At 39.9% G+C, this 14886-nt stretch overlaps 1 protein-coding gene across 1 annotated transcript in view; it reads right to left on the bottom strand.

Annotated features, from left to right (window-relative positions):
• Positions 1 to 14886, bottom strand: part of VPS13A (vacuolar protein sorting 13 homolog A) — a 255836-nt gene that overhangs the window by 151633 nt on the left and 89317 nt on the right. Inside the window, 1 exon segment of the mRNA XM_017892695.1 lies at positions 10850 to 10987. Within this exon segment, the coding sequence (XP_017748184.1) occupies positions 10850 to 10987 (138 nt within the window).

Raw genomic sequence — 14886 nt, 5'->3', positions numbered from 1 at the left:
GGGAGTGTACCTGTCTGATTCTTACTTTGGAAGCTTCCTCTCAGGGGTGTACTCCACCCTGTGAGGTGTGGGGTGTCAGACTGCCCCTAGTGGGGGATGTCTCCCAGTTAGGCTACTCAGGGGTCAGTGACCCACTTGAGCAGGCAGTCTGTCCGTTCTCAGATCTCAACCTCCGTGTTGGGAGATCCACTGCTCTCTTCAAAGCTGTCAGACAGTGTCGTTCGCGTCTGCTCAGGCCTCTCCTGCTTCCCCTGTTGTTTTTTTAGCTGAGCCCTGCCCCCAGAGGTGGAGTCTATAGAGACAGGCAGGTTTCCTTGAGCTGCTGTGAGCTCCACCCAGTTCGAGCTTCCCAGCGGCTTTGTTTACCTACTTAAGCCTCAGCAATGGCGGGCGCCCCTCCCCCAGCCTCGCTGCTGCCTCGCGGTTAGATCGTCGCAGACTGCTGTGTTAACAATGAGGGAGGCTCCGTGGGCGTGGGACCCTCCCGGCCAGGTGAGGGATATATTCTTCTGGTGTGCCCGTTTGCTTAAAGCGCGGTATTGGGGTGGGAGTTACCTGATTTTCCAGGTGTTGTGTGTCTCAGTTCCCCTGGCTAGGAAAAGGGATTCCCTTCCCCCTTGTGCTTTCCAGGTGAGGCGATGCCTCGCCCTGCTTCAGCTCTTGCAGGTCCGGCACTCCCTAGTGAGATGACCCCAGTACCTCAGTTGAAAATGCAGAAATCACCGGTCTTCTGTGTCGCTCGTGCTGGGAGTTGGAGACTGGAGCTGTTCCTATTCGGCCATCTTGCTCTGCCCCTCCTATCCTAAGATATCTTTACCTACTGCAAGGAGTCAAACATTTTCTCCAACATTTTTTGTTTCAGAAACTATACTTGTGGACTTTATACTTAGGTCTATGTTTCATTTCAAGTTAAATTCTGCTTATGATATAAGATAAGGGTTGAAATTAATTTACTTTCCACATGGAAATCCGGTTGTTTCGGCACCATATGTTGAAAAGTTGATCCTTCCCCCACTTAGCTAGGCTGGCATCTTTGTAATAAATCAAATACATATTAACCATATATTGTACAATTATTATAATTTTTTTTTTTGAGACAGATTCTCCTGTCACCCAGGGTGGAGTGTAGTGGCACAATCTCGGCTCACTGGAACCTCCACCTCCCAGGTTCAAGTGATTCTCGTGCACAGCCTTCTGAGTAGCTGGGACTATAGGTGTGCACCACCACGCTAATTTTTATATTTTTAGTAGAGATGGGATTTCATCATGTTGGCCAGGCTGGTCTTGAACTCCTGGCCTCAAGTGATTTGACCAGCTGCAAGGAGAAACAAGACTGTGCCTTCAACATTTTACTTACAAATCTCCACAGCTTAATATCCAAGTTCATCACTAGAACATAATTTAACCAAGATCTTTGCTGCTTTATAACAAGGACCACATTCCCTTCAATGTCAAATAACACGTTCCTCATTTCCACTTGAGGTCTCACCAGAAACAGCTTGAACGTCCATATTTTATATCAACAATTTATTCAGCGATAGAATCTAGGTTTTTTTCTAACATGTACCTCAAAATTCTTCCAGTCTCTACCCATTACCCAGTTCTAAAGCCACTTCCACATTTCTAAGTGCTTGTTAAGCAACAACTCACTGCTTGGTACCAAATCTATATGAGATAGGTAGAGCTGCCATAACAAAATACCACAGACTGGGTAACTTAAACAACAGAAACCTATGTTCTCACAGTTCTGGAGGCCACCTCTATCATTAGCTTACAGATGACCTCCTTTCTGTGTCCTCACATGGGCTTTCCTCAGTGTGCATGCATCTCTGGTGTCTCTTTGTGAGACCAAATTTCCTTTTCTTATAAAGACACCAGTCAAACTGGATTAGCGCCCACTCTAGTAGTCTCATTTTAACTTAATCACTGCTGTAAAGAATCTATCTGTAAATACAGTCACAATGTGAAATAGCAGAGTTAGGGTTCAGTATATAAATTTTGAGAGACACAATTCAGCCCATACACTATGTACAAATTTAACAACATATATTAACGAACGGATGCTTAAGCTACAAATCACCAATTTTTAAGAACTTAAAAAAACCTAAGCAAATGGAAAGATACACCATGTTAATGAATTGAAAGACTCAATACTTCTAAAATGTTAATTCTCCCAAATTCATGACACAATTTCTATCCAAATCTCAGCAGAAATTTTTGTGGAAATTGATAAGTTGATTCTAAGAGGAAAAACAATCAGTCGAAAACATTTTGGAAATACAAAAAGTTGGAGGACTAACCTTTCTGGATTTCAAGACATTAAGCTCTAGTATAATTAAGACAGTATGATATCAACAAAAGGACAGAAACAGATGGAAATGGTAGACACAGAAACCACTGGAAAAGAACAGTCTGAAATAGACTGACACAGTCTATTTATAGTCTGTGTCATATATAGTCAACTCAACAGTAAAAGAATAGTCTTTTTAACAAATAAAATGGAAATAACTATAAATGCAGGTGTAAAACTAGAAAGAGGATCCCATCACATGCACCGCATAGAAAAATTAAATGGATGAGAGACCTAAGTATAAAACCTAACTCTAAAAAATTTCCAGAATAAAGACATAGGGAAAATCTTCTTGATCTTAAATTAGGCAAAATTGCACGGATGTGATACAAAAAGCTCAATATCTGGAGAAAATATTGCTAAATTCAATTGTATTAAAATTAAACTTTTGCTCTCCAAAAAACAGTTAAAGAAACAAAAAAACTCACCAGCAGACTAGGAAAAGAATATTGCAAAACACTAAAGTGAACACTAAAGTGTTCAGGAGTAATGGGACATTAACTCACTTTTTTTCTTTTTTTTTGAGACGGAGTCTCACTCTGTCGCCCAGGCTGGAGTGCAGTGACTCAATCTCGGCTCACTGCAACCTCTGCCTCCAGAGTTCAAGCGATTCTCCTGTCTCAGCCTCCTGAGCAGTTGGGATTACAGGTGCCCACCACCATGCCTGGCTAATTTTTGTATTTTTAGTAGAGATGGGGTTCCACCATGTTGGCCAGGCTGGTCTCGATCTCCTAACCTCAAATGATCTGCCTGCCTCTGGCTCCCTAAGTGCTGGGATTACAGATGTGAGCCACCACACCCAGCTAGTAACGTACTCTCTAACAGACTGAGGATAAAACTCGTTTACACTGGTGGCTGGCAAGATGGCTGAATATGAACAGCTCCAACCTGCAGCTCCAGGCAACATCAATACAGAAGGCTGGTGATTTCTGCATTTCCAACTGAGGTACTCGGCTCATCTCATTGGGACTGGTTTGACAGTGGATGCAACCAACGGAGGGTGAGCTGAAGCAGAGTGGGGTTTTGCCTCACCCAGGAAGCGCAAGGGGTCAGGAACTCCCTCCCACAGCCAAGGGAAGCCCTGAGGGACTGTGCCATGAGGAATGGTGCACTCTAGCCCAGATACGACACTTTTCCCACGGTCTTTGCAACCCACAGACTGAGAGATTCCCTCAGGTGCCTACACCAACAGGGCCCAGGGTTTCAAGCACAAAACTGGGCAACCATTTGGGCAAACACCAAGCTAGCTGAAGGAGCTTGTTTTCATACCCCAGTGGCACCTGGAATGCCAGCAAGACAGAACCATTCACTCCCTTGGGAAGGGGGCTGAAGCCAGTCTTGCTCAGCGGATCGCACTCCCATGGAGCCCAGCAAGCCAAGATCCACTGGCTTGAAATTCTCACTGCCAGCACAGCAGTGTGAAGTCAACCTGCGACACTGGAGCTTGGTGGGGGGCGGGGCACCCCCACTGCCAAGGCTTGAATAGGCAGCTTTTCTCTCACAGTGTAAAATAAGCCATCTGGAAGTTCAAATTGGGCAGAGCCCACCACAGCTCAGCAAAGCCCCTGTAGACAGACTGCCTCTCTAGACTCCTCCTCTTTGGACAGGGCATCTCTGAAAGAAAGGTAGCAGTCCCAGTCAGGGGCTTATAGATAAAGCTCCAATCTCCCTGGAACAGAGCACCTGGGGGAAGGGCCAGCTGTGGGCGCAGCTTCAGCAGACTTAAACATTCCTGCCTGCCAGCTCTGAAGAGAGCAGATCTCCCAGCACAGGGCTCGAGCTCTGCTAAGAGACAGACTGCCTTCTCAAGTGGGTCCCTGACCCCATGCCTCCTGACTGGGAGACACCTCCCAGCAGGGGTCAACAGACACCTCACACAGGACAGCTCTGGCTGGCATCTGGTGGGTGCCCCTCTGGGGCGAAGCTTCTGGAGGAAGGAACAGGCAGCAATCTTTGCTGTTCTGCAGCCTCCACTGGTGATATACAGGGAAAGAGGGTCTGGAGTGGACCTCCAGCAAACTCCAGCAGACCTGCAGCAAAGTGGCCTGTTAGAAGGAAAGCTAACAAACAGAAAGGAACAGCATGAACATCAGCAAAAAGGACATCCACACAGAAACGCCATCCGAAGATCACCAACATCAAAGACTCAAGGCAGATAAATACACGAAGATTAGGGAAAAACCAGCACAGAAAGATTGAAAATTCCAAAAACGAGAATGCTTCTTCTTCTCCAAAGGATCACAACTCCTTCCAGCAAGGGAACAAACTGGACAGAGAATGAGTTTGCAGAATTGACAGAAATAGGCTTCAGAAGGTGGGTAATAACAAACTCCTCTGAGCTAAAGGAGCATGTTCTAACCCAATGCAAGGAAGCTAAGAACCTGGAAAAAAGGTTAGAGGAATTGCTAACTAGAATAACCAGTTTAGAGAAGAACATAAATGACCTGATGGAGTGAAAAAACACAGCACGAGAATTTTGTGAAGCACATACAAGTATCAACAGCCGAATCAATCAAGCGGAAGAAAGGATATCAGAGACTGAAGATTGACTTAATGAAATAAAGCATGAAGACAGGATTAGAGAAAAAAGAACGAAAACGAACAAAGCTTCCAAGAAATATGGGACCATGTGCAAAGACCAAACCTACATTTGATTGGTGTACCTGAAAGTGGTGGGGAGAATGGAACCAAGCTGGAAAACACTCTTCAGGATATTATCCAGGAGAACTTCCCCAACCTAGCAAGACAGGCCAATATTCAAATTCAGGAAATACAGAGAACACCACTAAGATACTCCTCAAGAAGAGCAACCCCAAGACACATAATCGTCAGATTCACCAAGGTTGAAATGAAGGAAAAAACGCTAAGGGCAGCCACAAAGAAAGGTTACCCAAAAAGGGAAGCCCATCAGACTAACAGTGGATCTCTCTGCAGAAACCCTACAAGCCAGAAGACAGTGGGGGCCAATATTCAACATTCTTAAAGAATAAAGCAAGTTTTTAGAGACCTACAAAGAGTCTTAGACTCCCATACAATAATAGCAGGAGACTTTAACACCCCACTGTCAATATAAGACAGATCAACAAGACAGAAAACTAACAAGGATATTCAGGACTTGAACTCAGCTCTGAACCAAGCAGACCTAACAGACATCTACAGAACTCTCCACCCCAAATCAACAGAATATACATTCTTCTCAGCACCACTTCACACTTATTCTAAAATTAACCACGTAATTGCAGGAAAAACAAGCCTCAGCAAATGCAAAAGAATGGTAATCATAACAGTCCCTCAGGCCACAGTGCAATCAAATTAGAACTCAGGATTAAGAAATTCACTCAAAACCGCACAACTACATGGAAACTGAACAACCTGCTCCCGAATGACTACTGGATAAATAATGAAATTAAGGCAGAAATAAGTAAGTTCTTTGAAACAATGAGAACAAAGACATAACATACCAGAATCTCTGGGACACAGCTAAAGCAGTGTTTAGATGAAAATTTATAGCACTAAATGCCCACAGGAGAAAGCGGGAAAGATCTAAAATTGACACCCTAACATCACAATTAAAGAACAAGAGAAGCAAGAACAAACAAATTCAAAAGCTAGCAGAAGACAAGAAATAACTAAGATCAGAGCAGAACTGAAGGAGATACAGACACGAAAAACCCTTCAAAAATATCAATGAATCCAGGAACTGGTTTTTTGAAAAGATTAACAAAATACATAGACCACTAGCCAGACTAATAAAGAAGAGGAGAGAGAAGAATCAAACAGATACAATAAAAAATGCTAAAGGGGATACCACCACTGATTCCACAGAACTATGAACTACTATCAGAGAATACTATAAACACCTCTAGACAAATAAACTAGAAAAATCTAGAAGAAATGGATAAATTCCTGGACACATACACTCGCTCAAGACTAAACCAGGGAGAAGTCGAATCCCTGAATAGATCAATAACAAGTTCCAAAATTGAGGCAGTAATTAATAGCCTACCAATGAAAAAAAGCCCAAGAGCAGATAGATTCACAGCCAAATTCTACCAGAGGCACAAAGAGGAGCTGGTACCATTCCTTCTGAAACTATTCCAAACAATGGAAAAAGAGGGAGGGATTCCTCCCTAACTCATTTTATGAGGCCAGCCTCATCCTGCCACCAAAACCTGGCAGAGACACACACAAAAAAGAAAATTTCAGGCTAATATCCCTGATGAACATCAATGTGAAAATCCTCAATAAAATACTGGCAAACCAAATCCAGCAGCACATCAAAAAGCTTAATCCACCACAATCAAGGTTGGCTTCATTCCTAAGATGCAAGGCTGGTTCAACATACGCAAATCAATAAACGTAATCCATCACATAAACTGAACCAATGACAAAAACCACATGATTACCTCAATAGATTCAGAAAAGGCCTTTGATAAAATTCAACACCCCTTCATGCTAAAAATTCTAAATAAACTAGGTATTCATGGAATGTATCTCAAAATACTAAGAGCTATTTATGACAAAGCAATAGACAATATTATACTGAATGGGCAAAACCTGGAAGCATTCCTTCTGAAAACTGGTACAAGACAAGACTGCCCTCTCTCACCACACCTATTCAACATAGTATTAGAAGTTTTGGCCAGGGAAATCAAGCAAGAGAAAGAAATAAAGGGTATTCAAAAAGGAAGAAAGGAAATTGAATCGTCTCTGTTTGCAGATGACATGACTGGGTATTTAGAAAACCTCAGTGCCTCAGCCCAAAATCTCCTTAAGCTGATAAGCAACTTCAGCAAAGTCTCACGATACAAAATCTATGTGCAAAAATCACAAGCATTTCTATACACCAATAACAGACAAATAGAGAACCAAATAATCAGTGAAATCCCATTCACAATTGCTACAAAGAGAATAAAATACCTAGGAATCCAACTTACAAGGGATGTGAAGGACCTCTTCAAGGAGAACTACAAACCACTGCTCAAGGAAATAAGAGAGGACACAAACAAATGGAAAAACATTCCACGCTCATGGATAGGAAGAATCAATATTGTGAAAATGGCCATACTGCCCAAAGTAATTTACAGATTCAATGCTATCCCCATCAAATTATCATTGACTTTCTTCACAGAATTCGAAAAAACTACTTTAAATTTCATATGGAACCATAAAAGAGCCCGTATAGCCAAGATAATCCTAAGCAAAAGAACAAAGCTGGAGGCATCACGCTACCTAACTTCAAACCATACTACAAGGCTACAGTAACCAAAACAGCATGGTACTGGTACTAAAACAGAGATACAGGCCAATGGAACAGAACAGGGGCCTCAGAAAAAACCCCACACATCTACAACCATCCCATCTTTGACAAACCTGACAAAAACAAGCAATGGGGGAAGGATTCCCTATTTAATAAACGGTGTTGGGAAAACTGGCTAGCCATATGCAGAAAACTGAAACTGGACCCCTTCCTTACACCTTATACAAAAATTAATTCAAGATGGAGAAAAGACTTAAATGCAAGACCTAAAACCATAAAAACTCTAGAAGGAAACCTAGACAATACCATTCAGGACACAGGAATAGGCAAAGACTTCATGACCAAAACACCAAAAGCAATGGCAACAAAAGCCAAAATTGACAAATGGGATCTAATTAAACTAAAGAGCTTCTGCACAGCGAAAGAAACTATCATCAGAGTGAGCAGGCAACCTACAGAATGGGAGAAAATTTTTGCAATCTATCCATCTGACAAAGGGCTAATATCCAGAATCTACAAAGAACCGAAAAAAATTTACAAGTAAGAAACCAACAACCCCATCAAAAACTGGGTGAAATATATGAACAGACACTTCTCAAAAGAAGATATTTATGCGGCCAACAAACATATGAAAAAAAGCTCATCATCACTGGTCATTAGAGAAATGCAAATGAAAACAACAATGAGATACCATCTCATGCCAGTTAGAATGTCTGTCATTAAAAAGTCGGGAAACAACAGATGCTGGAGAGGATGTGGTGAAACAATGACGCTTTTACACTGTTGGTGGGAGTGTAAATTAGTTCAACCATTGTGGAAGACAGTGTGGCGATTCCTCAAGGATCTAGAACCAGAAATACCATTTGACCCAGCAATCCCATTACTGGGTATATACCCAAAGGATTATAAATTATTCTACTATAAAGACACATGCACATGTACGTTTAATGCAGCACTGTTCACAATAGCAAAGACTTGGAACCAACCCAAATGCCCATCAATGACAGACTGGATTAAGAAAATGTGACACATATATACCATGGAATACTATGTGACCACAAAAAAGGATGAGTTCATGTCCTTTGCAGGGACATGGATGAAGCTGGGCACCATCATTCTCAGCAAAGTAACACAGGAACAGAAAACCAAACACTGCAAGTTCTCACTCATAAGTGGGAGTCAAACAATGAGAACACATGAAAACAGGGAAGGGAATATCACACACCGGGGCCTGTTGAGGGGTGGGGGGCTAGGGGAGGGATAGCATCAGGAGAAATACCTAACGTAGATGCTGGGTTGATGGGTACAGTAAACCACCATGGCACGTGTATACCTATGTAATAAACCTGCATGTTATGCACGTGTATACCGTAACTTAAAGTATAATTTTTTAAAAAAACAAGTTATTTACACTATTTTTGGAATGTTCCAAGTTTGAAACTACTTCAAAAGAAAAGCATTTAAACATGAGTAAAGAACCCTCTGTGCCCCCCCCCAAAATGGAGGGAAATGAGAATATATTTTTTCTTTCTGAAATTCTCTTGGAAAGGGAAAAGTCACATGATACAAGTCTAGAAATCATGAAGGAAAAAAAGTTGACTATGTAAAAAATAAAATGCTTTTGCCTGGCAAAATAAATTTCTATATGAGATAAAAATCAAACAACAAAATGAGGAAAATACAGGAATTTTAAATGACAAGCAGGTTATTTCCTTAATTAGACAACCATAACCCAATAGAAAAAAAGACATGAACAGCAGTTTCCAAAAACAGAAATTAAAATAGTAAATTTAGGAAAGTATGTTCTACTCATTTAAAAAAGCATATCAAAACCAGAAGATAACATTTTTCACTTCGAATACAATTTTAACATTTGCTAATACTCAGTAATGAAACCAGAGAAAGATATTCATTTACTGTTAGCAAACTATAAGTTAAGCAAATTTGGGCTGGGCACAGTAGCTCACACCTGTAATCCCTGTACTTTGGGAGCCCAACGCAGGCAGATCACTTGAGGTCAGGCTTTTAAGACCTGCCTGGCCAACATGGGGAAACCCTATCTCTGCTAAAAATACAAAAATCAGCTAAGTGTAGCGGCACGCACTTGTAGTCCCAGCTACTTGGGAGGCTGAGGTGGGACAACTGCTGGAACCTGGGAGATGGAGGTTGCAGTGAGCCAAGATTGCACCACTGTACTCCAGCCTGAGCAAATGAGGGAGACTTAGTTCACATACTCTTTTATTTAACAATTCCATTTCTAGGAATTTATTCTATGAATAAAAGTATAAGCAAATATATATATACAAGTATGTATATATATATATGAGGAAGTTCAAAGCAGTATTTTTCATAACTGTAAACGCTCATAATGTGAATATTCATCAAAAGGAGATATATTAAGCAAAAGATGGTATATGCAGAAAATGAAATACTACATCACCATAAACAAATGAGGTAGATCTGTATGTGCTAACGTAAACATTTATCTAAGGCACATATGATAATAATAGTAAAAATAATACAGATTCAGAATAGTGAGTATAATGATTTCATTTAATTTTAAAAATATAAGAATACAGCCCAGGCACAGTGGCTTACACCTGTAATCCCAGCACTTTGGGAAGCCGAGGCAGGTGGATCACAAGGTCAGGAATTCAAGACCAGCCTGGCCAAGATGGTGAAACCCCGTCTCTACTAAAAATGCAAAAAAAAATCAGCCGGGCGTGGTGGCAGGCACCTGTAATCCCAGCTACTCAGGAGGCTGAGGCAGAGAATTACTTGAACCCAGGAGGCAGAGGTTGCAGTGAGCCAAGATTGCACCACTGTACTCCAGCCTGGGCAACAGAGGGAGACTCTGTTTCAGAAAAAAAAGAATATATACATGTATGTGCACATTCACATACTACATACACACACACATGCATATGCATGTTCTTGTGCATATCTGCACTAGTATACGCCATAAATATATTTTGAAAAACTAGAGAAGCAGTAGTTAACAGTGTTATCGCTCAGGAAAGGGATTGGAGGCTGCAGAAATTAGGAAAGTCAATTTATTATTTTATATCTTTCTTAACTATAATTTTTACCATTTCAGTTTGTCTCTTAAAATGTAATTTTCTTAATGTCTATTCAAAACAAATTGCAAACTGTCTTACATAAAATTCCTGTGATTGTTTCAAATACTATTAGTGAACTTTCTTAATTCATGCTTATATTAATTTTGAAAATAACATTACCTGGAATGATTTGACAGGGGCAGATACTTCAGTTACTGGTTCAGGTTTTGGAATACTTTCAACCAATTCCATAATCCCTTGTAGTTTTTTATCTGAGATCCGTAAAGAAATAAGAGGTAACTTTCCAAAATCTTGAATCTGTTTTGAAAAGATAAAATAAGTAATTATAAAGGAATTATTCTGATTTAAGTGCACTAATTAAAAAGACTCTTCTCAAATTATCTGAATCAAATGTGATTTTAAACACTAAATATCTCTATTCCCATTTCCGTCTTACCTTATTAACCAGTCTCATTAGATGGGCTAACCTCATTATTTTTCAGAAGTTTATGTTCTTATTTCATGTAATGTCCTTCTACTGTTTACTGTATACAATGGACAATTACTACTAATCAAGTGTTTCTCGTGTGACAGGCATTGAGGAAAGCATTTTATATGCATTATTGTAAACAGTCCTCACAATCTATGAGGCAGACAACCTATTTTTGCTCTCTATTTAAGTTCCTATGTGTACATGGTTCCTATAAGAAAACTAAGGTTTGGCCATGCAAATAGCCTGCTCACGAGACTATACAGCAAAGATCATGGGACAAAATCACATCAGAGTGCTTTATTAGTCTTTTAACTGCCTTGACAGTCTCCTCTTAGAGAGAAAGTTTTCACTATCAGAGAGAGAGAGTTTTCACACCCCATTTTTATCCCTGCATTTTCCCTAAAAATTACTTTTTCCATGTATGCACACTGATTACTTACGTTATCTTTCTAAAACTGTACTGGAGTCCTACAGAAAATTACAAGCTTTCTTTTATTTCCAATACCCTAAATATTTGTAATTAATCACAAGCATAGTAGTTTAACTTTGTTAAACATTATGAATCGATCCTCTTAATACACGTAAACTTATTTTCACTTTCTTGAAAAATCTGCAAGTTGTGCAATCTAAAGATGCTGGGTACCAAAACAGTACCTACCAAATAGCAAATATCCTTTTATTTGCCTTCAAATTAATGCAGCTCAATTTTCAAGGGAATGTTCCTGACACTCGTGGAGTTCCAGGATTTAACATATCATATCCACTTTATATTGCTCACAATATTATAAAATAGAAACCAAATAAATTCTAAGATTTCATCTTTCTAAGTTAAGTCATTGTCATTTCTGGCCGTATTTTAATTATACTAACCTATAAGCTGGTCTGAATCTATAACCATTATCAATCTTTATTACATTATTATAATCGGCTATTTTAATTCCTGCTATGCTATACATATTCCCTGCATCACGAGACTTAAATTCTTCCTAATCATATACTGATAGAGCAAGTCCAAACGAAGATAAAAGTTGCACTTTTCTCCCCTCAGAGAAAGATCACCTACTTTTTCCAGTACCCTGTAACTTACCAAGAAGGAAAGTATTTAAACTATGCTTAAAAATATCGATTCATAGTCATATGTTTACAACAAGAAATCACACAGATCTTTAATCTTTATCATCACAGAAGGAAAAACTTCACAAGAATAGTAGAAAAGAGTAAACAAGCAGGGGATATAAGGAGGGAGGAATGAAAAGACTTAAGCCTTTTCTCTAAAATTGAACCATATCTAAAGCTGGATTTGAAAAAAACAAGGGAATACACAGCATGGTTTTCTTTCCTTCTGTCTCTTAAACCAAATTCCAGGCATTCCTCTTCTGCAAGACTCTCAGTGCATGCTTTGATTTTCTAAGAAAAGAAAATCTAGGAGAGTAAGATTTAGAGCCCTGGACAATGTTTGTTATAGAGTCACTATGAGGTAAAGGTCAACAAAAAAGGGTGTGAGTCTCTCCCTTTTATATGTTAAGTATGGTAAGTATTAAAAACAATGTCCATACCATGTACCATACAGGAAAAGGCCAGGGTCTCTCTAATTCCCTCTATTCTTCCTGGTACACTTTAACTAGGCATGAAGCCTTCTCATGTTGCCTTGCTAGTAGCAGCTCTCCTGGAAGTGTTTGGTAGATGTTAGATAAGAAAAGCCTTTGGTTAAATTTTAAAATAGATCTGTGCCTGAGGTTTGAATATTTGTAAGGGAGAAAAAAAGGTGCTGTTATAAGGAAGAAGTTAAATGGCTACCTACAGTCTAAAACTATTTAGAAATAAATCATCTAAATGGCCCAGTCTTAGTTCAAGAGACTTCTCTACTTACGATCTCAGGCACATAGCTTCAGCTAACAATGAAATATAATAATCCCAGTAAACATAAATACATGGACGAATATAAAACAAACGTTATTAGAATTTTGGTTTATAACTCTACTATTTATTTTCTACATAAGTTAAAAGACAAATGCATAAGAAATAATTATAATTCTTTGTTAATTGGTATAGAATATATAAAAATATAATCTGGGACATCAATAAGATAAACTGGAGGGGGCAAAACAGGAAACAAGTAGAGTTTCTGCATGCAATTGAACCTAACTTGGTATCAACTTTATTTTTCACTTTTTAAACTTTGTGTCACCCAGGCTGGAGTGCAGTGGCATAATCACAACCCACCGTAGCCTCAACCTCCTGGGCTCAAACTACCCTCCCACCTTAACTTCCCAAGTAGCTAGGACTATAGGCATGCACCACTACGCCCAGCTAATTTTATTTAATTAATTATTTATTTATTGTAGAGACAGGGTCTTCCTATGTTGCCCAGGCTGGTCTCAAACTCCTGGCCTCAAGCAATCCTACCAGCTCGGCCTCTCAAAGTGCTGGGATTACAGGCATAAGACTATGCAACCTGCCTCAATCTTAAATAGACTGTTATAGCCTGGGCAACACAGCAAGACCCACCTCTACAGAAAAATTTAAAAATAAGCCGAGTGCCTGCAGCCCCAGCTACTCAGGAGGACAAGGCAGGAGGATCACTTGAGCGCAGGAGTTCCAGGCTGCAGTGAGCTACAACCACATCACCGTACTCTAGCCGAGGCGACAGAGCAAGACCCTGTCTAAAAAAACAAAGAAATAATAAATAGATTGTTATAACTTGAGGATATGATACATAATCTCCATGGTAATCACAAAGAAAATATTTGTACAATGTACGAAACTGGAAATGACAGAGGAATCAAAGCACGTCACACACAAAAATCCACTGAACACAAAGGGCAGCATTAAAGGAGGAAACGAGGAATTAAAAAAGCTATAAGACATACAGAAAGCAAATAACAATATGATAAAAGTAAGTCCTCCCCTTCTGTATTTACTTTAAATGTAAATATATTTTTTTCTCAATTAAAAACTTAAAGTGACAAAATGGATTAAAAAACAGGATGCAAGGCCGGGCGCGGTGGCTCAAGCCTGTAATGCCAGCACTTTGGGAGGCCGAGACAGGCGGATCATGAGGTCAGGAGATCGAGACCATCCTGGCTAACACGGTGAAACCCTGTCTCTACTAAAAAACACAAAAAACTAGCCGGGCGAGGTGGTGGGCGCCTGTAGTCCCAGCTACTCGGGAGGCTGAGGCAGGAGAATGGGGTAAACCCGGGAGGCGGAGCTTGCAGTGAGCTGAGATGCGGCCACTGCACTCCAGCCTGGGCGGCAGAGTGAGACTCCGTCTCAAAAAAAAAAAAAAAAAAAAAAAACAGGATGCAAGTACATACTGTCTACAAGAGATCACGTTAAATCACAGAAAACACACAGGTTAAAAGTAAAAAAAAAATGAAGAAAGACATTCCATGCAAATAATCACCACAAGAGAGCAGGAATGCCTATCACAAAAACAGCCAAAATAGACTGCAAGTCAAAAACTGTTACAAGCAATAAAGAAGGGCATTATATAATGATAATGAAAGTATAACTTCACCAAGAAGACATAACAATTATAAACATGTATGTGCCAAACATCAGAGTTCGAAAATATATAAAGCAAGCACTGACAGAATTAAGAGGAAGAAACAGACAGTTCCATGATAATAATGGGAGACTTCAATATCTCACTGTCAATACACAATAGAACCACCAGGAAGTAGATTAATAAGGAAACAGGGGACTGGACCAATAAAATTGA

The sequence above is a fragment of the Rhinopithecus bieti genome, unplaced genomic scaffold (genome assembly GCF_001698545.2).
Source record: "Rhinopithecus bieti isolate Rb0 unplaced genomic scaffold, ASM169854v2 scaffold_19708, whole genome shotgun sequence".
NCBI lineage: Eukaryota > Metazoa > Chordata > Mammalia > Primates > Cercopithecidae > Rhinopithecus > Rhinopithecus bieti.
Note: the sequence above shows the minus strand (reverse complement) of the source record. Positions and strands in the feature narration are given on the sequence as shown.